Source organism: Siphateles boraxobius, unplaced genomic scaffold (assembly GCF_051911475.1).
Source record: "Siphateles boraxobius isolate OS27281-9 unplaced genomic scaffold, OSU_SipBor_1 9, whole genome shotgun sequence".
Taxonomy (NCBI): Eukaryota; Metazoa; Chordata; class Actinopteri; order Cypriniformes; family Leuciscidae; genus Siphateles; species Siphateles boraxobius.
Window position 1 is genome coordinate 7,848,473 of NW_027509219.1, and position 27,330 is coordinate 7,875,802.

General features: G+C 40.2%; 1 protein-coding gene across 1 annotated transcript in view; it reads right to left on the minus strand.

The window, feature by feature from the left end:
• Nucleotides 1-27,330, minus strand: part of fhip2b (FHF complex subunit HOOK interacting protein 2B) — a 50,552-nt gene that overhangs the window by 22,664 nt on the left and 558 nt on the right. Inside the window, exons 2-16 of the mRNA XM_077223241.1 lie at nucleotides 26,376-26,454; nucleotides 26,005-26,171; nucleotides 25,820-25,924; nucleotides 24,910-25,029; nucleotides 24,638-24,808; nucleotides 23,401-23,597; nucleotides 23,177-23,294; nucleotides 18,003-18,079; nucleotides 17,697-17,889; nucleotides 17,450-17,619; nucleotides 17,229-17,369; nucleotides 6,846-6,936; nucleotides 6,383-6,523; nucleotides 3,734-3,874; nucleotides 3,489-3,589 (exon numbers count right to left, since the gene is read on the minus strand). Coding sequence (XP_077079356.1) covers nucleotides 3,489-3,589; nucleotides 3,734-3,874; nucleotides 6,383-6,523; nucleotides 6,846-6,936; nucleotides 17,229-17,369; nucleotides 17,450-17,619; nucleotides 17,697-17,889; nucleotides 18,003-18,079; nucleotides 23,177-23,294; nucleotides 23,401-23,597; nucleotides 24,638-24,808; nucleotides 24,910-25,029; nucleotides 25,820-25,924; nucleotides 26,005-26,171; nucleotides 26,376-26,454 — 2,012 coding nt within the window. The remainder of the gene's footprint in view (nucleotides 1-3,488; nucleotides 3,590-3,733; nucleotides 3,875-6,382; nucleotides 6,524-6,845; nucleotides 6,937-17,228; nucleotides 17,370-17,449; nucleotides 17,620-17,696; nucleotides 17,890-18,002; nucleotides 18,080-23,176; nucleotides 23,295-23,400; nucleotides 23,598-24,637; nucleotides 24,809-24,909; nucleotides 25,030-25,819; nucleotides 25,925-26,004; nucleotides 26,172-26,375; nucleotides 26,455-27,330) is intronic.

Genomic DNA, 27,330 nt, shown 5'->3' on the forward strand with positions numbered 1-27,330 from the left:
ACGTGTTAGACCGAGTCCATCTCCAAAACTGAAAAAAGAGATACTAAGCCCGTGGGCGAGATTACTCTCTTCCAGTTGACCTGAAGACCCAACGGGCTCTGGAGCACTCGAAGGGAAGGACACTGTACTGATACTCCACCCTTACACGCCACCCACAGGATGGCCTGCGGTGCGGAAGGTAGAGATCTGTTCTTAAGCACATGTCTTTCAGGTCGGAGCTGCAGACCAATCTTGGGCCAAGATGGTCACTACCCACCACCTAGTAGCACGAAGAACGAGTTTACAAATGGCCTTCGTACCGGCTGGAGGAGCGGCTATATCAAATCCTTCGCCAGCAGGATAAGATAAGCATGCACAAGTCAGGAGCACTGCTCAACACTCGGTGTGATGAATATCACTGAATTTTCAGGAGCACGTCTGCTCAACACCTAATGTGATGACTATCACTGACTTGAGCGGGGTAGCCGAGCCTGAGGTGGGGCAGCAAAGTAGAGAGAGTGGTGTTAGTGTGCTGTGCAACACTTACCTGTCTCCACAAGCGGCAGGGGGCGCGTGAGAAGGCGGATGACCGGGTCCTCGAACGCACCAAGCTGCCTGCTGGCGACCAAGGGGGAGCTGAGGGGTGTAAGGCTATACAGGGTCACACCCGCCAGACTGGCCCTCTTGGGACCCAGGAACAGATGAAATTGCTCTCTCTTTGAAGTGTGGGTACCGCTTGCTCCGCTTTTTTTTTTTTTTTTAGGGAGCCAGCGGCTGAACAGACACACACACAAACAAAGGCTCCACCCGGCCCTCACCCGGGGGGAGGGAGTGATCGTGTCACTCCAAGAGCATCTCATCCATTCCTGGGCGGCCCGCTCCGGAATGCTTTCGCTGTCGCTTGCCACCTGGCTTGGCAGCGCCTGGAGCGGACTGGGCGTCTTTACTGCGGCCGGCTCCATGCTGAGGCCTGGGTGGAGGCTGCTGTGGAGGGCCAGCAGAAGCGGCGGCCGGGGAACGCCCACGGCGACGAGCAGGCGGAGGAGCTGCCACCGGCGGCGGGTGGAGGCAGCAGCTGGCCACCGGGGCAGGATGTGCCGGATGACCTCCGTCTGCGCTTGAGCGGCAGAGAACGGTTGGATGCAGTTCTCCACTGCGTCGCCGACCAGCCCAACCTGGGAAATTGGGGAGACCAGGAACCGAACCTTGTCCGCATCCGCCATACCAACCAGGCTGAGCCAACGAAGGCGCTACTGGACCACCAAGGTGGACATCGCCAGACCGACCACGCACGCTACGACACCTGTACCCCGGAGGGTGAGGTCGGATGCAGTGCGGTGCTCACCTATGAGCGCACGGTCTGGATTACCCTCGTGCATGCCATGGGTGCCCTAGCCTGCAGCAACGCCATGGCACACAAGAAGAAGGGGCTTGCCCACAGGCTTTGTAAGCTCTGCCCGTCGGAACAGACGAAAACTCACAGGCCTTAGGGGGGAGACGAGGATCCCCCCAAAAGGCAGCGGCCGCCGGACACAGGTGCACCTGTGTCGACAGACCGTTCCAATGGAGGGACACCTCGCAACGCTTCACCGTTCCTCCATCAAGGGTAATGAGGGGGAAAAGCTATTCAGGCAGTTTCTGGCAGAGAAAGATGCTGTTCACCACCTGATAAGCTCTCCATGCATTTCGGGAAAGAAAGGCACTGGGGCGGCGAGCTGAGAACCAGCGCGGCCTGCCCCAAGATACCAAACTCCAGATTCCAACCGAGACTGAACGGGACACGGTGGAGGTTCCACTCGAGCCCGGCAGCCTCGGCGGCCCGTTTCAGCATAGCTGATAATTCTGGATCCGGCTCGGGCAACATTGAGCTACCGGAGGGAGACAATGCAGCCGAGTCATCATCTCTAGAAGTCAGCTCACCCTCCGATGCTGCAATCGGCGTCCTGTCCTCCAGGGGAGCCCCGAGTGAAACCGCTGGCCCACCCATTACAGATGGACCAGCAGACAACACAGGAGGCTCCAGTGGTTGCAGTGGAAGGGAGGAGTGAGGAGCCCACAGGGAATGGTTACCGGGCGGGACATCCAACACTATCCTCCGGTCACCCATCCCACACAGCACCCGAGGGTGGGGCATGGTAATGGGGACTCGCTCTCCGCGAACGAAGGCGAGTCTCGCCCTCAACACTGCGACAGTCATGTTCCCACAGTGAAAACATGAGCTGTCCACAAAAGCTGTCTCAGCGTGCTGTAAGCCAAACACGTGACACAACAGTTGTGACCATCAGAGAGAGACAGGGAACGACCGCACCCAGAAACGCACGGGCGGAATGACATCTTGAAAAAGACGCAAACGCACCAGTGTTGCTCTTTCAGAAAATAGGACCGTCACCAGTGCCGGAGCACACAGGGGAATGACCGCGGCAACACTGAACAGAGAACTGAAACAGTGAAGCACTCACTTTTCCGCCCTCTAACCAGCCATCAACACACACAAACATTTAGAAATTTGTTGCTGTTAAAACAGCAGTTGAGAGCTCAAAGCTCGCGATCACCGCTGCACTCGCGCTGTAGAACACCAGCACTGGGAGAGTCTTCCTGAAGAACACCGACACATTCGCTCGTTGTAGACAACAGCACTCTCAGAGACATCAAACGATCGGCTCCGAAGCGAAAGGCAACTAGTGCGTGCATCCACTTCCGTATTTATACCCGCGCCGCGGGGGCGGAGTGTGTGATGCGAATCACGCACGCCAATTACATTGGCTCGTTCAATAGTACTCGAAGAAGACAGGCTCTCTAGCGAGATCTCCATTCAGTCGACCGTCGACTACGTCTGACGTTATCGACTGAAAGGGAACTAAGGAGCAATTTGTCCACCGATTACATGCAAGCTCCTCAGTGCCGCGTTTGCGGCACTCATGTGTCGCGCTGTAGGGGATTTAAAAAAAGTGACATGAGTGTTAGGGCGGCGCCGGGGCAGTGTATGTGTGAGCGGGGGGCAGTGTGTGTGTGAGCCGGGGGCAGAGAGATGCGACAGAGTTGCGAAATTGCAGGCACGGCTCGAAATGGCTGTTATTTCAAATAGCGTAGCATATTTTAAACTAATCGGTTAACCGGTTTCAACCGGCTAATGAGGCTCGGTGGTCGGTCTAGAAATGTTTTAGTTTTCGCCATCCCTAGTCTCCATCTCAGCGTGATGACTCTGATCTTAAACCAGATGGAACTAGATAATATTCTGATTGTTCCAAACCAACAATGTGTAAATGAACTAAATTAATAACTTAATAAAAAAAAAAATGTAACATCACTGAACTTACTTAAGCTGGACTGTGACTGTATTTTCTTCTGGAAACTTTTTTGCATTATTTTTTGCATTACTTTTTTGCGCTATTTTCTTCTGAAAACGAACCTGTTATCTCTGTAAAGCTGCTTTGAAACAATCTGTTTTGTAAAAAGCGCTATATAAATAAATGTGACTTGACTTTTAACAGATGCAGTGACTATCTTACACAGTCTCCTCCTCCAGTCCCATCAGCTGTCTCCTGATCATCATCAGTCTGTCTGTCACATTGTGGATGTGTTGGATCCTCTGCATTAACTCCCCTATCACCTACAGGAAAACACAAAGCTCATGTTTTACAGATAAATGAGGCAGACAGGGCTGCTGTTCTGAAAGCCTATAGCTGATATATCAGGCATCAAGCTTTCATTCACAACAACATTACATATTGTCAGCTTTTAACATGGTTCTCACCCTGACTAGAGTGGAGAAGAGGGATCGTGCTCCAGGGCTCAGGCTGATGTACGGGTCCAGGAGGTACTCATGCAGGTGAGGGTGAGGAAACACAGCTAATCTGGAAAGAACTGATGTCACCTGCAGATTAAGCTCATATGGCTGGCAAAGGGAAACAAATGAAGAATTGCAGGAAATGTTATTCTTATTATTCATTAAGATACAAAAGTTATTCAAGATCAGCGAGTGATTTTCTCTTTGTCTTTTGCTATTTGATTAACATTAATAACACAGACAGCAGCAGGTACAGAATATTAGGCTACTGTCACTTGAAGATCGAATGCATGGGCCGAATACACTGACACGCATGGTTTTCGGCCAACTGTTTACATTCACTTAAGACAAACGACTGTGTTTATGTGGATACTCCACACAATTGGCATTTTGACATAATTGTTTGTGTGTTTAATTATTTCAGCGCAATAAGCCTCGAAAGACAACTGAATTCAGGATCACCTGCTGTCTGCGTTTGGGGTGTGTGTCAGTCAGCACGATTACGCATTGAGTTCTATTGTTCACAGCTTATTGCACTTAATAACTCTTTAACATCATGCACGGCCCGCTTTTTATCTACTACGAGGATGTATTTATATACCAAGATATAAACAATACAGCAAAATCTCTAACAATTGATACTTTATATCAATGAGACAATATATATCGTCATACCGCCCAGCCCTAGTCTGGGCAATGGGACATGCTGGCAGAGACACAAGCCTTTTCTGTCAAAAAAAACCCATCCAAACCCTGCTAAATTTTGCAACAACATAAGCACAGATCTTTTTTCAGAAATTGAACGGAACGTTTATCCAAAAAAAGAGGGGGAATTGGGAAAATATTACCATGTAAATTGTGTCAAATGTGTCAAGCTGATAGACACCTATTCAAACAGACTGACAGCTGTAATAAAATCAAAGGGTGCTTCAACTAAGTTTAAGTTCAGGGGTGTGCATATTTGTGCAGTTAGTTATTCCAAGTTGTTGTTTTTTGTTCTCTGAAATGTGTCACTTTGGTTTTCAGTGGCATGCATATGGTTGGAATTTTTTAATTAAACGTGCAAAAGTTCTGATATGATTTTTCTTTTTTACATCACAAAAAAACAGCTGTTTTAACAGGGGTGTGTAGACTTTTTTATCCACTGTACACTGTGGATTATTATATAAGTGACATATCAGTAGGATTTAAGTAGAATAAACATTCAGATTTTAGTTTTTCAAAGAAAGTTTGTTTCATTTCTCCATATTTTTTAGGTAACTGGTATCAATCTCACAGGTTTGTTAAAGTCCCCCTGTGGTGAAAATCAAGCTTTTAGTGTTGTTTATATGTCTATGTGGTGTTTTTAATATGCTTTAAGACAAATCATGTGCAAATTAATAAGTCAAAACCATTGCGGAGTATTTCTCCTTAAAACTTCAGTGAACCAAAGACAATCTCAAAAACGGGGCTTGAAATTCGCTTCTGTTTCTGACGTCTCAAACTACCATGTAACAAATCATGTCAACATGTGATCATCAACTAGTGGATCTTTGAGCTGGTGTGAGTGAGTGGAGGCGGGGCTAATTGGCATATTCATAGAACCGCATATACTAAATGAGGCAAGGGTGTAGAGTTACATTCAAGCTATTTTAAGGCATAAAAAAAAAATTTCAAGGAAAAAACTTCTAGATATTTCATTTTGGTGACAAAGACGAGTTTTAAGGGATAAAATTATTGACAACAGAGGAACTTTAAATAGTTTGCCAGAACTACTTGGGTAAATGGAAACCCTACTTAAAGAGGTTGTTTCACATTATTAAGCAAGTCACAGTTCTCATGCAATATGGGGAGAAAGAACGTTCCAGCAAGGAGCTAGCGGGTGATGATTTGGGACGGAATATTGGGAAATCCCTTTAGGATAATGCCTTTTCAATAGGATTTTCCTTCAGGACAATGCACTATCCCATGCTGCAAAAAACACCACTGCAATAAAACTGTTTAAAAATGTATTTCCACATCCACTGTAAATGTTTCTGTGAGCTATGGTGAGAGATGGCTGAAATGCAACTTTACGCATAACTGTCAGCCTGCATGGAGGTTTTTAAAACTCCAGAGACACCAGCAGCTTCAAATATCTGTTTGCTGCTCAACCATGGCTTTTTTTATAGCTGTCCTTTTAAACAATAACTTTTTTTGACAGAAACTTTCTCAAGCCTTTATCTGATCGAGTTCTCTTGTGCTGTAAATTACTCACAAATCTTATGATAGTTTGATAGTGTCCATTTAGTTTTCACACAATATTAGTTGTTTTCATGCCTTTTGCATAACATTGCACCATGTCATGCTTTTCATCTTCAGAAAATTCTTGCTTAACATGAAACAACTTCTTAAAGTAGGGTTTCCATTTACCCAAGTAGACCTGGCTGGCAAACTATTTAACAAACCTGTCTGAGGTTGATACCAGTTATCTAAAAAGATATGGAGAAATAAAACAAACAAACACTTTCTTTGAAAAGCTAAAATCTGAATGTTTATTGTACTGAAATCCTACTGATATGTCACTTGCATAATGATTTGGAACACAGTGTATATTCAAGTTGAGAGTGAGGGATCTTGCTGAGAATACTACTCTACCTGCTCTAGTATGCGTGCGATCCTGTCGAACAGGGTTTGTAGGAAGTGCCCTTCATAGAATTCTGTAGCTGGGTTGTTTTCAGTGGTTTTTGCAGAATTTGGCCAGTTCCAGTCACGTGAAAGAGCAGTACATTCGTTTAACTAGAGAGAGAGAGAGAGAGAGAGAGAGAGAGAGAGAGAGAGAGAGAGAGAGAGAGAGAGAGAGAGAGAGAGAGAGAGAGAGAGAGAGAGAGAGAGAGAGAGAGAGAGAGAGAGAGAGAGAGAGAGCAAGAGAGAAGGACAGTTTCAGTGTGAGAATATTTAAAAAACCAAACTTGAAAAAGCAAAAAACACTAGCAACTAATAAGTTGATAAGAACGTTACATTCAACTTCAATGAGTAACATGGCAAAACAACACAAAAATGTTTTGTAACACAAAACATTTGGTTGAACTTTTATTTTGTTTTCAGTGTGCCAACTCACCAGTTTGTGCGCATCATGAACGTATGTGTCATATCCTGCTCCCTGAACGAGATGGGATGTTTTTGCCTCTTGGGGCACTAAACACAAGAAGCTAAGAAAATTAAAAACAAGTTAGAAATTCAAACAATCAATCACATGTATAGACATCCAATATATCAACCAGTCCATTTAATTGTATGATATTTGACCACTCTAAGATTATTGGCAGTGTCTAAAATCAATCTTTTTTAATTTTATTAAAATTAAAAACTTTTAATACTTGTTTTTACATCAAAAATACAGTAAATATACAAAAAATACAGTACTATAGTAAAATATTATTAATTTAAAATAACCATTTTCTATTTTAATATATTTTAGGTTTATTTAATATGAAGTATATTTTAATAGGAAGAACAGAATTTATTTGAAATATTTTAAAATCTTTTGTAACATTAAACGTGTCAAGGCCTAATAAAATCTTTAAAAAAAATCTTACTGACCTCAAACTAACAGTAGTGTGTTTGTGTGTGTATATATATACCCTACACACTAAAGGGTTTTCAAACTATTTGATCTCAAGTAACCTCAAATATGATGATCCCCTTACTAAACAGACAGCTTGATATTTTGATGTATACAGATCTAGCTGTGTGAGAAAAATATTAAGCATGATATTATGAAAACATGTTTCCAAGTGATTTTATATTGCCATTTTGCTAATGCATTTATTATTGTTATTTAACGCAGAGCTGAGCGCCTACGGAAACGCTACAAAAAGAAGGAGCATGCGAGGGCTAATTTCTATAAAGACCCATTCAAATTCGTAAAGAAGTTATTCACCAGTGAGAAGAATGGCACTTTAAAAACATCTAGGGTTGAGCTAGAGAGATATTTGGAGGAAACGCATACAGATGCAAAAAGGCATGAGCCTATGTCAATTCCGTCAGATATCCCACCTATCAATCCACCAGAATACCAAATGGAGGTCTGTGCACCTAAGTGGAAAGAGATAGAGCAGGTTGTGAGAAAGGCAAGGGCTTCATCATCTCCAGGGCCTAATGGAGTTCCGTACAGAGTGTACAAGAGTGCTTCAGGAGTTCTACGAATTCAGTGGAATTTGGTAAAAGTGGCATGGGAAAAGCAGGTTGTACCTAGAGCATGGCGCCGATCAGGTGGAGTCTTTATACCTAAAGAAAAAGATGCTACAAGCATCAGTCAGTTTCGTCCTATTTCACTATTAAACCTGGAAGGTAAGATTTTTTTCAGCATTATTGCGCAGAGATTGTCAACCTGCTTATTAAAGAATGGCTTAATTGACACTTCAGTTCAAAAAGCGGGCATTCCAGGGTTCTCAGGATGCTTAGAACACATCAATGTTATCTGGCAACGAATTCAATCAGCTAAAAAGGAGAGGAAGGAGCTCCATGTGACATTCCTGGATTTGGCTAATGCATATTCAGTGCCACATGAGCTTCTTTGGGCAGCATTTGATTTTTTTTAGAGTACCAATGTCAATAACAAATTTAGTGAAAGCCTATTTTGGAGATTTGCAATTTAGTTTCTCAACTCCAAAATTTAGCACCCCATGGCAATGCTTAGAGGTTGGAATAATGGCAGGATGCACCATTTCTCCACTGGCTTTTACCATGGCAATGGAAGTAATCATTAGGGCATCAAGATGGGTAGTAGGAGGAGACACTTGGCTTCTGGGATGCGACTACCACCAATCAGAGCATACATGGATGACATGACAACCATGACTACAACAGTAGCCTGCACTAATCGGTTATTGGGGAAGTTAACAGATAATATTGAATGGGCACAAATGCAATTTAAGCCCTCTAAATCAAGGAGTATCTCAATAGTTAAAGGAAAGGTAGTAGATAAAACATTCTTCATTAATGGTGAGCCAATAACCAACAGTTTCTGAGAAGCCAGTGAAGAGTCTTGGGAGATGGTACGATGGGGATCTAAAGGACACAGTCCGAGTGGGAGAAGTTAGACGACAAGCAGTGGAAGGGTTGAAGAGCATAAACAGCTGTGCTCTACCAGGCAAACTAAAACTCTGGTGCTTTCAGTTTGGTCTACTGCCAAGGTTGCTGTGGCCACTGACTGTGTACGAGGTCTCTTTGACAACAGTGGATAAGCTGGAAGCGTTATTAAGTTCATACATCAGGAAATGGTTGGGAGTTCCACGCTGTCTCAGCAGAGTGGGAATTTATAGTAAAGGAGTATTGCAGCTGCCAGTCTCTGCTTTAACCGAGGAGTTTAAGTGTGCCAAGGTCAGACTGGAAATGACTTTAGCAGAGTCACGCGACAAATGTGTAGGGGAGGTAGCCCCTGTGGTAAAAACTGGTAGAAAGTGGTCAGCACAGAAATCTGTAGTAGAGGCAAAGGCTGACCTTCAAATTGGGGATATCGTGGGACAGGTACAGCATGGAAGAGGGGGTTTGGGCTCAGTTTAGCTCCTCCTAAATGGCACAAGGCAGGCCCAGCTCAAAGGAGGAAGCTGGTAGTCAACGAGGTGCGAAAGCAGGGAGAGTGGATGAGATGGGAGAGTGTGGAACAACGCAAAATGGGCTGGCGAGACCCTTGGTAAATGGAAGAGAGTAGGATCAGTGTCCTTATTAGGCCAACATATGATGTTCTCCCATCACCGCAGAACCTAAACCTCTGGGTAGGAGAGGATCCCTCTTGTCCTTTGTGTTCATCACCTGCCACATTAAGGCACATTTTGACAGGATGTAAGGTGGCTCTTAGCCAAGGTCGGTTTACTTGGCGCCATGACCAAGTATTGCGATGTTTGGCTTTAGCATTGGAAGGCAAGCGTAGTATGACCAATAAGTTGCCGCCTGTTCTAGCAAAACATTACATGCAGAAGACAATATTCCTCCGCCCAGGCGAGCAACCACCAAGAAAAGATGCTAACACCAATTCTCGCCCAGGACAACTGGAAGCTGCTAGGGACTGGAAGATGCTTGCTGATCTTGATCAACGGCTTATTTTTCCACCTGAGATTGCCACCACTAACCTACGACCAGATATTGTTTTGTGGTCTGGATCAGCACGCATTGTTCAACTGATAGAGTTAACAGTGCCATGGGAGGATGTGCTAGATGAGGCATATGAGAGGAAGAAACTGCGGTATGCTCATCTGGCCACTGAAGCAGAACAGCGAGGATGGAGAGTCCAGGTTTATCCAGTGGAAGTGGGTTGTCGAGGTTTTGTGGCACGCTCTACAACCCGGTTCCTCAGAGACGTCGGATTCAGTAGCCAAGAGTTGTGTCGCACAGTAAAGAACTTATCTGAAGCAGCAGAAAGGAGCAGCAACTGGCTGTGGTTGAGACGGAAAGATTCTTGCTGGCTGTGTACAGGCCGCCATGCTACAGTTTCGTAGAATTCTTGAAAACTTGAAGAGTCTGTTGGTTTATTTGTATAGGTTGTATAGTATTTACAGTCATTACGCTCCTGTGTATACTGCGTGAATGACGGGTGGTTGGGCAGATATTGTGTTTTGCGGTAGGTGTTATGCCATACGGAACCGTTGCCACTGAAACTGCATATTAACGCACCAGTGGGGCTCGACAGCCTTAGTCAAACGGGTTGGCGCGTATGGTTGGGTTGCGGAGAGATTGTGAGATTGTGGTTAGGTCTCAGCAGAAGGAGGGATGTAGAGGTCAGTAAGCTGGGCTGAGTTGAGTGGGGGACGGAGGGGGGTGACTCTGGGACGCCAGAGTCACTGTCGAGCCCTCTTTAGGTGTCTTGGGCTAGTCGATGAAACACTGAGGACGGAAGGTGCCCACTTGAAGACCCTAGAGATGTCCCCTACTCAGCTCAATCCAGACGGTTGTCATGGGGGGACCGCACTGTGGTTGCAGCCGTTGTGTGTGCTGACGCGTGTTAACACTAGACAGAAGGAGATTAACATCACCATATGGAAAGAAGCGTAAATGGATGGAGAAGCATAGGTTACTGTAAAGCTATGTCTTAGTTGGTGCTTATGTTGGCGAAAGCCGAGTACAAATCAGCATGAAGTTTTAACATCTACTCTTGTGTAATGGAAATCATAAAATTGAACTAAAAATATTAATAAAGTATTAAATATGGACTTCTGGATGGCGCGGACGCGATCAGCAGCATAAGTTAGAGGCTCCCAGGAGAAAGACAAAAGGAAAATCGCAACAAAACCCGAAGATAGATGATAAATCTCCGATTGAAAGTGGAGATACTGACGACGGTGCTAGCAAGCAAGCTAACCACGAGACCATGGAAGCCATCCAAGCTAACATTATTGCCGAGATAAAGGCGGTTCGTTTGGAATTGAAAAAAGAATTTACCGAAACAATGGGTCCACTAAAGAAGGAGCTGGTAGACTTTAGGGAAGACATTAGCCAGAAGCTAAATGCGATTGTTACCGATTTTAAAGAAATAACCAACAGAGTCGAGGTGACGGAGCAGAGAGTGGCTGACATGGAGGAGCGGGGTAGAGAAAAGAGTGAGTTGCTTTCCCACACTTTGGAGCTCCAAGACAAATTACAAGCCCAGCTGACGGACTTTGAGTCGCGCTCATGCAGAAACAACATACGCATCCACGGGATCCCACAGGGAGCCGAGGGAGACAACGTACAGGAGTTCTTAGAGACATTTATTAAAGCGGAGTTGTCCCTCCCTGATGTCAACTTTGCTATACAACGCTGTCACCGGTCCCTTGGAGCCAAACCACCGCAAGGCGCTAACCCGAGGTCTATAGTTGTATATTTCCTGGAGTATAAAACCAAAGAACTGGTGCTCCGAACCGCCTGGAAAAAGAGTAACATCCAGTACGACAGGAGAAAGGTGTTTTTCGAGCAAGACTACCCAACCGAAATAGTTATGAAAAGAAAGGCTTACTCCACCATCAGAAAGGCACTTAAAGAACAAGGGCTCCGTTTTCAGACTCTTCACCCAGCGAGACTTAGAGTCTTTCTCGACACAGGTGCAGTTATATACAACAGCGCATCAGAGGCGATGGATGACCTGAAGAAAAGGGGACTGATGCCGAACGGCGGAATCGGGACCCCGGAGGGAGAACGTGCCACAGAGACAACGAGACGGAGTAAACCTGCCTGGGAAACGACAGGTGCTACATCGCGTCGTCACCGAGATGCACGCATGAAAAACATCCAGGAGAAACTAAAGGGATTTCGACGCAACGAAGGTGCCATGAGTGAGTGAGTAACTTTTGAAAAGGCCGGTAAGAGTATAGCCTCCACATTTCTACGTCGATCGGTATTTCCATAAGACCAGGTGAATTTTCCTATTCATGTAAGCTTTAGAAATTTAAACTGACCACATCTGGGAATGTATTATCTGTTTTTCTATGTGGACTGTTCTGATTTCATGTAGTCAGAGAATTTGGTCCCTGCTTAGAGGGGCCCCTTCCAGATGTTGGGTTTCCCCTCTTGTTTTTGAAGTAGAATTCATACTTCAGAGATGGAAGTCACTAATGTTAAATGTTTGTATTCATGTGTTAAGTTTTATTTCAAATCACGGACAGAAGTTCATTTGTTCAGGCCTTTCAGGGATACTTAAACGTCTTGGTAAACATTTTTTTCTTCTCTATTGACTAAAATGCCTCATCAAAAATATAGAATAATCACCCTTAACGTAAACGGATTACATAATCCTATAAAAAGAAGTAAAGTTATCGCCAAAATGAAAAGAGAAAAACAAGACATTATTTTCTGGCAAGAAACACATCTTTCAAATATTGAGCATGAAAAGTTGCGGAAAATGGGTTTCAAAAACTCATATCATTCCTCCTTCGAAAGAGGAAGTGCGAGGGGTGTAGCTATCCTAATTGCAAATAATGTAAATTTCCAGTTCTCCTCACAAATTACTAACAAAGAAGGGCTTACTGGTCAAAGGTCTTATAGACCATAAAGAAGTTACATTAATGAATGTATACAGACCACCAGGACATGATAAACAGCTGATCAAGAAAGTTTTTAATATGATCTCTACGGAAACGTCAGGGGTGTTGATATTTGGGGGGGACTGGAACATCCAGTTACAGCCATTCTTGGACTCCTCAAATAGAATAAAAAACATAAGACCTGAAGCGTTATATGCTAAAAAACTGCTTAAAGAAATAGGAATGATAGACATATGGAGGGAACTCCACCCATATGATAAACATTTTACTTTTTTTTCCCACCCTCACTCCGCATACACAAGAATTGTCTATTTTTTAATGCTAAATTCAGATAGACATAGGATTATAAATTGCGATATAGGGGTAAGAGACATTTCTGACCATGCAGGGGTGTACTTGACATTGCATTTAGACAACAAGCCCAAAGAGACTTTGTGGAGATTTAACACTAGCCTTCTGAATGACCCTCAATGTCAAAAGTATATAAAGACAGAATTTAAAGATTATATGACCTATAATGATAATGGAGCAGTGTCCTCTAGTACATTATGGGATGCGGCAAAAGCTGTTATTAGAGGTAAACTTATGATGTGGTCGACTCAGAAGAAAAAGGAAAAAGAGAGACAAATTAAGGACTTGACTGAAAAGTTAAAATCACTGGAGAATAAACATATGGAGTATAATGACCCTAATATTCTAAATGACATAACGAAGACTAAACAAACCTTAAATGACCTATATGAAAACCAAGTAGAGAAGAGAGCTAAACTAATTAAACAAAATTTCTATGAAAATGGCTCAAAATCTAAGAAACTACTTGCATGGAGAATACGAAAACAACAGGCCGAGAGGTCTATACATAAAGTGAAGGACCCCAGAACCAATGAGATGTACCATAATTTGGAAGACATAAAAAATGCTTTTGAAACGTACTACATAAAATTATATGCTCAACCTCGGACAACAGAGTCAGCTGTCATGTCATCCTTTCTAACATCTTTGGATTTACCATCTTTAGGGACAGAGCAAAAAAAAAAATTAACCCAGGAGATAACAGACGATGAAATAAACAAGGCAATATCAAGATTGAAAGCAAATAAAATGCCAGGTGCTGATGGGTACCCATGTTAATGGTATAAAATCCTCAGGGAAACAATAACACCAATGCTCAAGGATTGCTTTAACTATGTTCTCGGAGGTGGCGAGACCCCGCTGTCCTGGAGACAAGCCGTAATCTCAGTGATCCCTAAAATGGGTAAAAACAAAACGGATTGCAGCTCTTATAGACCTATAACAGTTTTAAATATAGATTATAGATTATATGCGTCAATACTAGCAAAACGATTGGAAAACATAATACCGGATCTGATAGACACAGACCAGACAGGCTTTGTAAAAAACAGGCAAACCCAGGACAATGTAAGACGGGCTCTCCACCTCATTGACCATATGAGAAACAGTGACATGGAATCAGTGGTTATAAGTCTTGATGCTGAAAAGGCTTTTGACTCTGTCCGATGGGAATATTTATATTTGGTCCTTAAGCGCGTTGGTTTCGATGACGAGGTAATTAGATGTTTGAACTCCCTATACTCCTCTCCTACGGCTAGAATTAAAATAAATGGGGACTTATCCAAAACAATATTTCTTGAAAGGGGATGTCGACAGGGATGCCCTCTCAGTCCCACTCTATTTGCCCTCTTTATAGAGCCTTTGGCGCAGGCAATCAGAGATGATAAGGATATAATGGGGGTATTGATAGGAGACACACAATATAAGATATGTGCATATGCGGATGACATACTCGTGACACTAACCAATCCTAATGCAAGTTTGCCCAAATTATTATCTCTTCTTAAAGAATTTGGTTCATATTCCGGCTATAAATTAAATCTGCATAAAACTCAAATGCTTACTTTCAACTACGAACCACAAAAAAAAACATTTATAAAATCTGTCAATTTAAATGGAAAGGTAATACTATTAAATATTTAGGGGTACACATACCTTAAGAGGTCTCTGCCATTTATAACCACAATTACATTCCTATAACAGCTGACATTAAAGCAGACTTAAACCGTTGGTCATTACTACCAATGAACATGCATAACCGAATAGATGCTATAAAGATGAATATACTACCCAGGCTGCTTTTTCTTTTTCAATCATTGCCTGTAGAAGTGCCTCTCAAACAATTCAGTGAATGGAATAGAATTATCTCATCTTTTATTTGGGGAAAACAAAAACCAAGGATTAGATTTCAAACATTACAACTCCCCAAGGACAAAGGTGGTATGGCTCTACCGTGCTTGGAAGATTATTATAGAGCAGCACAGTTACGTTCTCTGGTTTGTTGGTGTGACCCTGAGTGTGATGCCAAATGGAAGGACTTAGAGCAAAGTCAAATAAGCATTCCTCTTCAATCTATACTGGGTGAAAAAACTCTCCTGAAGAAACATATGAACAAACTAACTAATTGGATGACAGCCCCTTTTAATGTCTGGCACAAACAAATAAGGAATTTGAAAGAAATACACAAATATTACGTTAGGTGGAATATGATACAGAATTTGCACCAGCTAGTCTGGACAGTAGATTTAAGCAATGGACTAATTCAGGTATCACTTCGTACTGTATGATATCCTCTACTGACGGTTTGGATACCTTTAAAAAACTCATAGATACATACCATTTAGGGAAGGAAGATTTCTTCAGATACCTTCAATTGAGACACCACTTTGATAAACATATTAAAACTACTGGAGAGAAGGGAACAGACCTGATTAGAATATTCATCGACGCATATAAGGGTAATACTAGCAGAAAACTGATTTCCAAGTTATATTCATATTTACAGTTGGACAGGGGACTCTCAACAATGTATGTAAAAATGAGGTGGGAAAAAGAAGCTAGCATAAAGATAAGTGGGGATGACTGGTTGAATATATGCAGAACACAATCTACCACCTCTAGCTCAGGTCTGTGGAGGGAATTCACTTGGAAAAACACTTTAAGATTCTTTATAACCCCCAAAATAAAAAAGTCACAGAGCAATAATCCTGAACATGGTCAGTGTTGGAGAGTGTGTGGTAATATGTCGGCTGGTCATTATCATATCTTTTGGGAGTGCCCTATTATTTCTTTGTATTGGGTAGAGGTGGTGACGGCAATTAGGTCAATAATCGGCTCAGAGCTTGAGTTTAATTTCAGCGTTATGTATTTAGGAAATCTACCAACAGGACTGAGAAAGGCAGATAGATATTTGTTACAAATACTCTTAGCAGGTAGCAAGAAAACAATAACTAGGAAATGGCTAAGTAAAGAATCCCCGACAATTGCTGAATGGATAGAAATAGTTCGGGAAATTAATGTTATGGAACATTTGACTTTCTCTTTGAGACATGCCAGGAGTAAATGTGAAGCATATTGGGAAAAATGGACATCTTATCTGAATACAAATTGAGATGTATATGTCTTGTTTTTGTTTTTTTTTTGTTTTTTTTGTTTTTTCTCTCCCTGTTTTACATGATGTTGAGCATTTCTGTTAATCTGACGTATTTTCCTGCTATTCCTTGTTCTGTCTGTCTGTTTTTCTTTCCTTTTTTTTGTCAAAAAAAAAAAAAAAATTTAAAAAAAGTATTAAATATAAATAATAAATATATTAATATTAATCTTTGAAGATCTGCTTAACTTTATAAAAATATGTTACAATACAGAGAAAACCAGACTGGGGACAAACTCTTTTTCCACAGTACTGTAAGGGCAGTATGGTTATAATGCTTCTATAGCTTTTGTCCTTCAAAAAGTCTGTTTTTATACAGAGCATGTGAGCGAAGCATGGCGGTGTTTATAATTCTGTTCTATGCCAGCGCGATCTGCTCTCGGCCCAAGTGATTGCTCACTGTTAAAACGACGTTTGCTCAAATCCTGCTGCGACATGAATTTTCTCTTTGTAATGAATTTCTTTAATGTCTCACTTACAGTAGGCAACAGTTATAAGACGCCTATTTGTGGCTTTAAAACAATATTATATAAAGTGGTATAATTAAACGTGACATGACTTCATAGTGCCGAATTGCAAACATATCCAAATGGCTATGATCAGATGCTTTCTTTACTGCTGTTTATTTTTATTGTATATTTATTTTATTATTGAGAGGGAAGTGTGCAGCACATATTTACATATTCATCTAAACGGCGCTCTCAGCAGCAAACCTGTATACATTTCTTTGTTCATGCTGAACACAAAGGAAGATATTTCGAAGAATGTTTGCAACCAAACAGTTGATGGGCCCCGTTGACTTCCATAGTATTTTTTTTTCCATACAATGGAAGTCAATGGTGCCCCACAACTGTTTGGTTACAAACAGCGAGCGGAGCAGAATCTTCGGAGAGGCGCTCTCCACTCCGGAGGAAACATTACCGCTCCAATCACATGCTCTGTTTTTACATTACAAAGCAAAAACTTCATTGTCTTCTAATGATACCTGTTGACGAGGTCAGCAACTTGTGTGTGCGCACTGGGATTACGTCTTTCTCTAGCACTGGGCAGAGACAGAAGAGGCTCCTGGCCACTGAACCCACTGTCTTCATACATGTCTGTGAAAAATGGATCCTCTTCCAGCTCCCTGATAGAGAAAGAGAGTGAGCAATAAATAAGGAGCCACTATTAGAAGTAAGAGAATCTGTGTTCAGTCTCTCTGCTCACTCAGACTCTTCCAGAACATCACTCTCGACTGCATGTCTGTCGTCCGCAGCTCCTGATCCGGACAGCCTGTAGCTGCGCTTCTCAAGATTACGCAGCACCAGATTGGTCAAGATGCTCCTGTGGGGCTTCCGTAAAAGCTCCTCGAAGAGACGCAATGTTGTAATACTGATCTAACAGGGCAAAAGACACGTTGTATCAAAGTGATGCTCTCAAGAGTGAAAATGTATGAATCCTTTAATCTAGTTACCTCGTCTGAAATGTGGTTGCAGTGTTCAATAAGGCGGTAACGTAGAATGTGTGTATGTGTGTACTGCTGCTGTTCACAATGTGTGTCATTGCCCAACAGAAACTGAACCAATTCCTCCAGGAGTGCAGGGGAACGTATGTGACGTACAGAACACGACAGCAGAGCGGTGTGTACCAGAATCCCAACCTCTGACCTGGACACACAGAGTTTAAAAAATCAGCACCACTCTTCCTGTCATCCTGCGAACGTACAATTCTCATGACAGCAGACAGCAACCTTTGAGGAAGTTTTGTGTTTACTACTCACATCTGAAACAGATGAGGCTGGATGACTCCTTTAAGCCACTGAAGGTGAATTGCTCTCGCCAGTGCAACACCAAGTACCTAAAGGAAAAAAACATATATAATTATGTGCAATACGTTTATAATCAAACATGAGACCATTTCTATACCATACAAAATTTACTATTAAACAAATGATAGAAATGTAAAAAAAGAAAAAGAAAAAAAAAACTTAAAAAAATAGCCTTAGTGTCATGAAACCCCCCCTGTTTTTGCCTGGTCGTTAACACCTCAGAGTTCAAAAAGTCTCAAGAAATGGGCATGTGAAGCTGTGGAAAAGTGGGAGTGTAGACGGGGGGAAGAGGGGAAACAACAACCAATAAAACACAGACCTACAACACACTCATTATACAGACACATGAATATTAAAATATGACCACGGAGGGGAAAAAACAACAAAAAGCAGAGTTGAGGGCATCTTGATGTATTTTAAAAATATAATGCTATATGACAACAAACTCTCAAGAACGAGGGAGAAACCTGCATCCCTTGAGAAACTCTTAAAATTCCTACATCAAACCAGCATAGTTGTGTTTATTTGTGCTGAATGAATGAATGAAACGCGGAAGAACATTTAAAAGTTCTAATAATATTTTCATTACATTTACGAGCGCTAAAATCTCTGAACAAATGACACACGTCAGTTTAACACAGAAAGGATATAGTCATAGTTACTTTTTTTACATTCTTCTTTGAATTTTCGGTCCACATCACTGTCTTTTGTGTATTAAGTCAAGTCACCTTCATTTATGTATATACTGTATAGCGCTTTTAACAATATAGATTGTTTCTAAGCAACTTTATGTCAGCTGCTTTAGTATCAGGAGGTATCAGAATAATTCCTTGTGTCATCGCATTCATGATCAGACGTACGGTTGTTATCAGTGTAAGGCGGGTGCCGAAAAGTCTGGGCCACCCCTGGTGGAAACAAAAGGCTCCTGAGAATTAACATTTGAACCCTCCCTTGCATAATGATATAACAGCAGCATCCGAGACGCAGCACACAGTGCAACTCACACCTCACACCTCACTTGAACAATCTCCCCCTTCTCCTGCTCACCTGAAACTCACTGAAAACCCATGAAATGTTAAATGTGTACAAAATAAGTAACTATGCAAGTTTGGTATCATTTAAAGTATCTCAGTGCGCCTGGGTAAAATGGTCTCATTCTCCCAGCCATAATGGAAAGCTAAAAGAAGTTACAAAATATGAGAAGTAGTGTATCCCTCTAAGGTGTTCCCTCCCCCAGATCCTCCATTCTGATCTCACAGTTGTGAGCCCCTCACTAGGGGACCAAATCTAATTATAATGGCAGACACTACCATTTGGTAAGCAAATTGAATTATCTGGGTTTATAAGGAAAATGGGCAAAAGGTTCGAGGAGTCTGTAGGTTGACTGCCCACACAATCGCTGTGTGTAATTCTGATTGCCAGGTAATACTTTCTACAAATTCCTTGATTTCTGTTATGATATGATCAACTGATGATTTTATTCTCATGAATTGGATTTTGAATTATTGCTTCATTACCTGGTAAATAAATTGTAAACGTTTGATTTTACTCTGATTGACTCTTGAGTTTGTTCTCCCAAGGAGATTATCGGATTCGTATGCTCCCGCAATTCTGCGTCAGATTGGCGACGGCTAATACTTTGTCACTAGTTCAAGTGTACTTGCTTTGTAGAGATGGGGCATTCCGTTTAGGGGTAGCTAACGCGCTGCCTGACCAGCCTAAATTTGGGTACGTCTATTTTACCTCTGTCTTAATTTAATGTAACTTTAGATAAGTGTACGTGAGAGATCACGGGCTTGGCCAGTCTAAACTATTATGAGGAAAGTATCGTTGGTCGACTCATACCTATAATAGGGCCAAAACCTCTACTAAAGTATAACTATTAAATTAAGTTCAAGTGTATGCAATTCAAGGGGACTAAAATAAAAGTATCTCTGATTGTGTTTTGGGTGAATCCGACCGTCTGAGATATTAGTCAAAACCTCTGTTTAGTGACGAAACTGACGAGATTGGGATCGTGAGACCCGCAGTAGATGTGAGGACCTCTAAGCGGCATAGTTTCCTAATCTGAACGGGTAAAACATAATTAAAGAGTTTCAAAAGAATAATCAGACATTCGCTCACTTTTAATGATACCCAGATATCATTAAAACCCTTTTTCATTTATGGAGTCAGATGAAATAACGAGTCAATACATATGAGAAAAAGTGTGTTCCATTTAATCTTGTTGTGTTGCGTAAAAGGGAAGACAGTAACACGCAGAGAGTTTGTAAGCCTGTTTATTGGTCCAATGAGGGTTTCCAATAATACAGGTGAAGGTCTCTGCGTGTTACTGTCTTCCCTTTTACGCAACACAACAAGATTAAATGGAACACACTTTTCTCATATGTATTGACTCGTTATTTCATCTGACTCCATAAATGAAAAAGGGTTTTAATGATATCTGGGTATCATTAAAAGTGAGCGAATGTCTGATTATTCTTTTGAAACTCTTTAATTATGTTTTACCCGTTCAGATTAGGAAACTATGCCGCTTAGAGGTCCTCACATCTACTGCGGGTCTCACGATCACAATCTCGTCAGTTTCGTCACTAAACAGAGGTTTTGACTAATATCTCAGACGGTCGGATTCACCCAAAACACAATCAGAGATACTTTTATTTTAGTCCCCTTGAATTGCATACACTTGAACTTAATTTAATAGTTATACTTTAGTAGAGGTTTTGGCCCTATTATAGGTATGAGTCGACCAACGATACTTTCTACTCATAATAGTTTAGACTGGCCAAGCCCGTGATCTCTCACGTACACTTATCTAAAGTTACATTAAATTAAGACAGAGGTAAAATAGACGTACCCAAATTTAGGCTGGTCAGGCAGCGCGTTAGCTACCCCTAAACGGAATGCCCCGTCTCTACAAAGCAAGTACACTTGAACTAGTGACAAAGTATTAGCCGTCGCCAATCTGACGCAGAATTGCGGGAGCATACGAATCCGATAATCTCCTTGGGAGAACAAACTCAAGAGTCAATCAGAGTAAAATCAAACGTTTACAATTTATTTACCAGGTAATGAAGCAATAATTCAAAATCCAATTCATGAGAATAAAATCATCAGTTGATCATATCATAACAGAAATCAAGGAATTTGTAGAAAGTATTACCTGGCAATCAGAATTACACACAGCGATTGTGTGGGCAGTCAACCTACAGACTCCTCGAACCTTTTGCCCATTTTCCTTATAAACCCAGATAATTCAATTTGCTTACCAAATGGTAGTGTCTGCCATTATAATTAGATTTGGTCCCCTAGTGAGGGGCTCACAACTGTGAGATCAGAATGGAGGATCTGGGGGAGGGAACACCTTAGAGGGATACACTACTTCTCATATTTTGTAACTTCTTTTAGCTTTCCATTATGGCTGGGAGAATGAGACCATTTTACCAGGCGCACTGAGATACTTTAAATGATACCAAACTTGCATAGTTACTTATTTTGTACACATTTAACATTTCATGGGTTTTCAGTGAGTTTCAGGTGAGCAGGAGAAGGGGGAGATTGTTCAAGTGAGGTGTGAGGTGTGAGTTGCACTGTGTGCTGCGTCTCGGATGCTGCTGTTATATCATTATGCAAGGGAGGGTTCAAATGTTAATTCTCAGGAGCCTTTTGTTTCCACCAGGGGTGGCCCAGACTTTTCGGCACCCGCCTTACATCAGTTTCGTTTTTTGCACATATATTTCATTTGAAGAAGACGTGATGAAATATGTGCACATACATGTGCTGGTTCGGGTTTAGAGCTATAGAGTACACAAAATGTCCAGAAAACTTGAAATATGGTTACTCCAGTCCGTACATGATCTATGATCCACGTTGCGAGTGTTGCTAACCAGCAAGTTATTTTTTCTCATTATTTTTTTCAACAATAGGCCTAAGTTTTAATTAAAATAATTTTTTCGACACGGCTTCGAAAACGTGCAGGGATGTCTGGAATCATTTGATAAAGTAGCTGTAAAACTGTAAAATACAGTTAAGTACAAGATGTCCAGAGCCAATCTGTCATAAACATAACACTATAATGAGAACAATATAGAATGTTATGAATTCTATGTGCTTCATTGCCGTGTTTCAGTGCATTGTTACAGGAAGAGCGCATCGACAATGGGATTAACAGTTTCTGGCTAGCACGTAACTTAGTCCAACTTCACGTTTAGGTTTGTGTATCTAGGATTTCTGATTAATCTCATTTAGGATGTGTCATATAGAAAAGGCTTCTGTTTACTGGTGTTCATTCATTTATTCATTCATTCATTCATTCTTCAGCTTCACCTCATGCTGCTATTCCTATTAGATGTTTCTTTTTCTAAAACATTGATGCATTATTGATAATGTAGCAGTGTTATTTTATGTAGCTAGTCATATTTTAATATTTTGATAGAAATTTTCATGTCATCATTTTATCAACATTAATTTTAGTAACAGTTTTTTAATTAAAATATTTTCATTATCACCATGATGGACACGCCCCACCCCCGAGTACTCGTTTTTGAGACCTATCAGTAATCGAAATGAAAAATTGACAAAAATGCCCATCCCAAGAATTTTTTTGAATATAATAAATAACTTGCGCCTCAGAGCGCACAAACGAAACGCAATAAACACGGTCAAGTTATCTTGCTTTCGGAGTCACTTTGATGACAGACTTTGACTAAGGCAAGTCAGAATGACCAAAACAACATTTCAGATGCTGTGCAATGAGATCAGTCCACTGATTAGTCAGGTTATGTCAACCCATCGCACAGTCGGTCACATGACTTTTTAGATTCGCATCAAGGAATTTATTTGTGTTTCCATCATTGTTTATGCACGTTTTCTTATCGGATAAAATGTAAAAAAATTATTAATTGAGTGAATACTTTTTTTAGAGCATTTAATTTTTGAGCATTTTAAATGTATGCGTATCTTGCCATATCCATCCATAATTTTTTTATGCGATATCCCGAAATGCACATACAAATAGGTGGATGGAAACATTGCTAATGATTTTATTCAGGACATATTTCAAACTAATGCAGTTGTACAGATAAAATACAAACATGGTCAACACAAAATGAATGATTTTGTCAAACCCTTGGTGCTTCTTTGATGAGCTCATTGCAGTAGTCCAAAAAGCAAAAGAACCTGTGGACGTTCTCACTGCCAGGAAACGACGGGCTCTCCACTGTACTGTCCTGTGTGAACTGAGTCCTGCAAAACCAACAACAGATCTTCAATAAATGTTTAGTATAAGAAGATAAGACACATGTCCACAAATGAAGTGTAAACAATTCAGCACTTCATAACAGACACACACCTCCACTGTACACTGGAGTAGCTTTGGATGTCTGCAGGGTCGAGTGATGCGGGTATGAGGCAGTAAAGTTCAGTCAGTCTCTGAGCGAGTAGGTGACACAGTGGAGTTCTCTCAGCCAGAAGATGTCCAGTGTCTTCCTTTGGTAAACTGACCAGCAGCAGCAAACTCTCCATGGATCTGAGCACAACATGACTTTTCTAAGAGAGAGGGAAAGGGAGTCTCATTAGAAACAATGATTCTGAATATAAAGTTGACTGAACTTTATGGCCCGTTCACACCAAGTCTGATCCAATAAATGGCACAAAAGTTTACCAATTAGATTTTACACAAAAAAGTTAAATTCATTGGCTTTAATGCACAACACATCAATGAACCATAAACTGTATTTTTACAAATATGTTGGAAACAACTGTACTGGTTATTGTCTATTGTTTTTTTCCCCCCCAAACCAAGGGGCAGCAAGGATCAGCTTTTAAAACAGAGTGACAAGACGGCGTAAATTATTATTGTTATTATTGCTATATTTTTATTTTTGAGGGTCGACCAAATTTTTCATTATATGATGAAAATATGATGCTTAATTTTATCTCAAAATTTGGTGACTCCACTACATATGCAGTCCAAATGTTAAAAATAGTGCTTTAAACTGTAAAAAATGTAAAACTGTAAAAAAATGCAATTTAGCACGTAATTTATGTTTAGCAAGTTTTTTTTGCTTTGTTTTTGAATGAACCAATGGACCACAATGCAATGCTGGACCTGGAAGAAAATTTATTTTAGGCCTGTCAAAGTTAATATGATAATAATAATAATAATAATAATAATAATAATAATAATAATAATAATGATAATAATAATATGAGTTTAATTAAATAAGTTTAATGCAATCGTTACCAAATTAATATTAAAATTGTGATATTATTTCATCCTATTTTTAAACTAAAAGCTAGGACCTAGTTTTTAGTCCTAGCTTTTAGTTTAGAGCTTTTAGAGTAGTTTTATGAAAAACTTTCATCATTAAGTGTTAAAAACACTTATCCTAGAAATTTAAATATTTATTTATTTTCCAGTAAATGTATTCAGCTACACCATAAGGATGTAATTGTAATGCATTGTGCTTTTTTTAAAAATTAACTTTAAAACTTGGTGTGAATCAGCCTTTGGTACATCTCCCCAGTCATGCATGCGGTTTAGTTACACATCCAATCCGTCTTGTGTTTTTTTCATGAGGAATCACCTCAGTTTTCCCCAGGTGAATGAGTACGGGGATAATGCCTGTGGCTTCCTGAGGTGAGCTGGAGGAGGCAGAACTGGTAGAAGGAGACGGTGGAGAGGAAGCCCTCTCAGGACTGTAGATCAAAACCTCATCAGAGGGAGAATTGGACCTCTTCTGAGAGTCTGTGGTAATCTTTGTGATAGAAATGTGGGTGTTTGTTATCACTTTTAAATCAGATTCAATCTGAACACTAGTCAACACAATAGTTTCAGAAGACATAATGAAGAAAGTACCTCAAGGATATAGTTGAGGACATAAGGGTCTTTTTTGACTCGAGTGCAAACAGCAAGGAGAAACTGAGACTCCTCTTTTTCCGTCTGTGAATCAGGGAGTCCACACAGATGGATCAGTTTCTATAACAGAGAGTGGCAAGAGGGAATAAATTAGACATTATTTTCCACATCAGAGAGTGTAATGCAACCTAATTTCCATTGAAATATTGGATGCTTCATTTCATAATAATTTCCAAAATGTGGTGAATGTATTGCTCTCCAAATGTTAAAAATCAAGACACTGGCTTTAATGAAAAAAATCATGGTGCTTAAATGTGTACAAAATTAAACCGTGAATGAAATAAAATAAAATATATATTTTAAATAAATAAACAAAAATAAATAAATTCTAATTATTTTTCATTTCTTGATTGTTTTAATGTCCACTTAATGATATAAAAGCGAAAGGAATCTTCCACCTAAAAGATTCTGTTATTATTTACTTCCGCTACTGTTCAAAAGTTTGAGTCAGTCATTTATAATGTTACGACAGATTTCTACTTCAAATAAATGATGTTCTTTTGACAGCAAAAATATCAATCAGCAAATCTTTTTCAATATTGATAATAAGAAATATTTCTTGATCATCCAATCAGCATATTAGAATGATATTTTTTCAATAATATTATTTATGATATGAATAATAATAGTAATAACTTTTTTCACAATCGTTTTTTTCTTATGGAGCCTTGGTAAGCATTTCGAAACTTCTTTTGAAAACATTTTAAAAAGTTTGTATTTTTATTTCTATCTCATTGTCCCAAACCCATATTTATTTTAATTTTATTTTGTATAGGACACTGTTTTGTAAAACGTATAAAACACGCTGTTCTTTTCCATACAATAACAGTTCCTACTGGCCATGTCTTACCTGTACGGGCCGATAGACATTGATTAAATGCAGCACAGGTTTCGTGATCTGGCTCAGGACTTTAGAGAAAAACATCATCACTTGTTGACTCATGCCAGGAGGATACTGTACAAATTAAGCAATATTTCAGTTTATTTGCAGCTTTAAATATTTTTAATCTGTGTCTTGAGTCTGTGTCCTCATACCTGTGCTTTTCCCAATGTGCAAAGTGTCTCTAGTATTTTGTGCTGGAGCAGATACTCCATGCAGGGACCCGTTTCCTCTTCTTGCTGTTTCTCCTCATACACCAGGATGTCCAGCATCTGTCTGAGCCTCCAAGGGATGTCTGTCTGCTTCACCGGACGAGACTCATCTTTTTACAGGAGACAAACATGCAATTGAAACTTTCGTTTAACTACTTTACCTTTCATCTTAATGTATTTTTCTTTTCTTTTTTCCCCCCAATGATCTAAGATTGAAGCATGGCATAATTTACAGTTTAACACACTGTATGTTATAAAAACTCAAATACATGAGTAAGCTACTGCTTAACTTGAATTTACACTTATAGTTTTACCTGAAGTTTCAATGTAATAGTTGGTTATTGCTTTCCAGTGATCCACAAAAGAGTCCTGCAGGTTTATCGAAGGCTCTCTCTATAAGAATCAGAACAGGATCAACAGTATTATTACTGCAATTACACTTTCATTACTGTCATTAATTGTATATGATCATTTAACACTGATTTCCTGTAAATGCATAATCCCTAAAACATAATAAAGTCTTAAATAATAATAAGCAGAGGACAAGGTCAAATTCATAATTTTATTTTACATATACACTACCATTCAAATATTTGACAAATATATATATATATTTCATATTTCCAAAAGAAGTCTCTTTGATCAAGGCTGAATTAATTTGATAAATTAAAAAAAAAATGTATTAAAAAACAAAATAGTAACAATGAAATAGTAACAATTTAAAATAACTTTTTTCTATTTTAATACATTTTAAAATGTACTTTATTTCTGTGATGGCAAAGTTGAATTTTCAGCATCATTACTTTCAGCGATCATTCCATTTGATGCTCAAAAAAAATTTCATATTATCAATGTTAAAATATTTTGTGAAAACCGTGATACTTTTTTTAAGATTCTTTGATAAATAGAAAGTTCAAAAGAACAGTATTTATTTTCAATATATTTTGTAACATTATAAATGTCTTTAATGTCACTTTCAAAGTGACACTTTAATGAACAATTTCAAAATCCTCAAACTTTGTTAAAGTTATGCCACTTGCTTTGATATTTTGTTATAATGCTGATGCCAATGCATTTTAAGTGTGGCTTACGTCTTCAAATATGCTATAAGTGCTTATGTATATGCATGCATGGATGCTGTCAACCTTTTTTAATGTTCTGGTGACGTTTTTCTCTTGTCAGAAACTTGTCCAGACCCGCGCGTGCATATCTGCACCTTCCACGTGAACAAATTTTAGACAAACCCAAAAGTGTATGGCGATCAAAGAA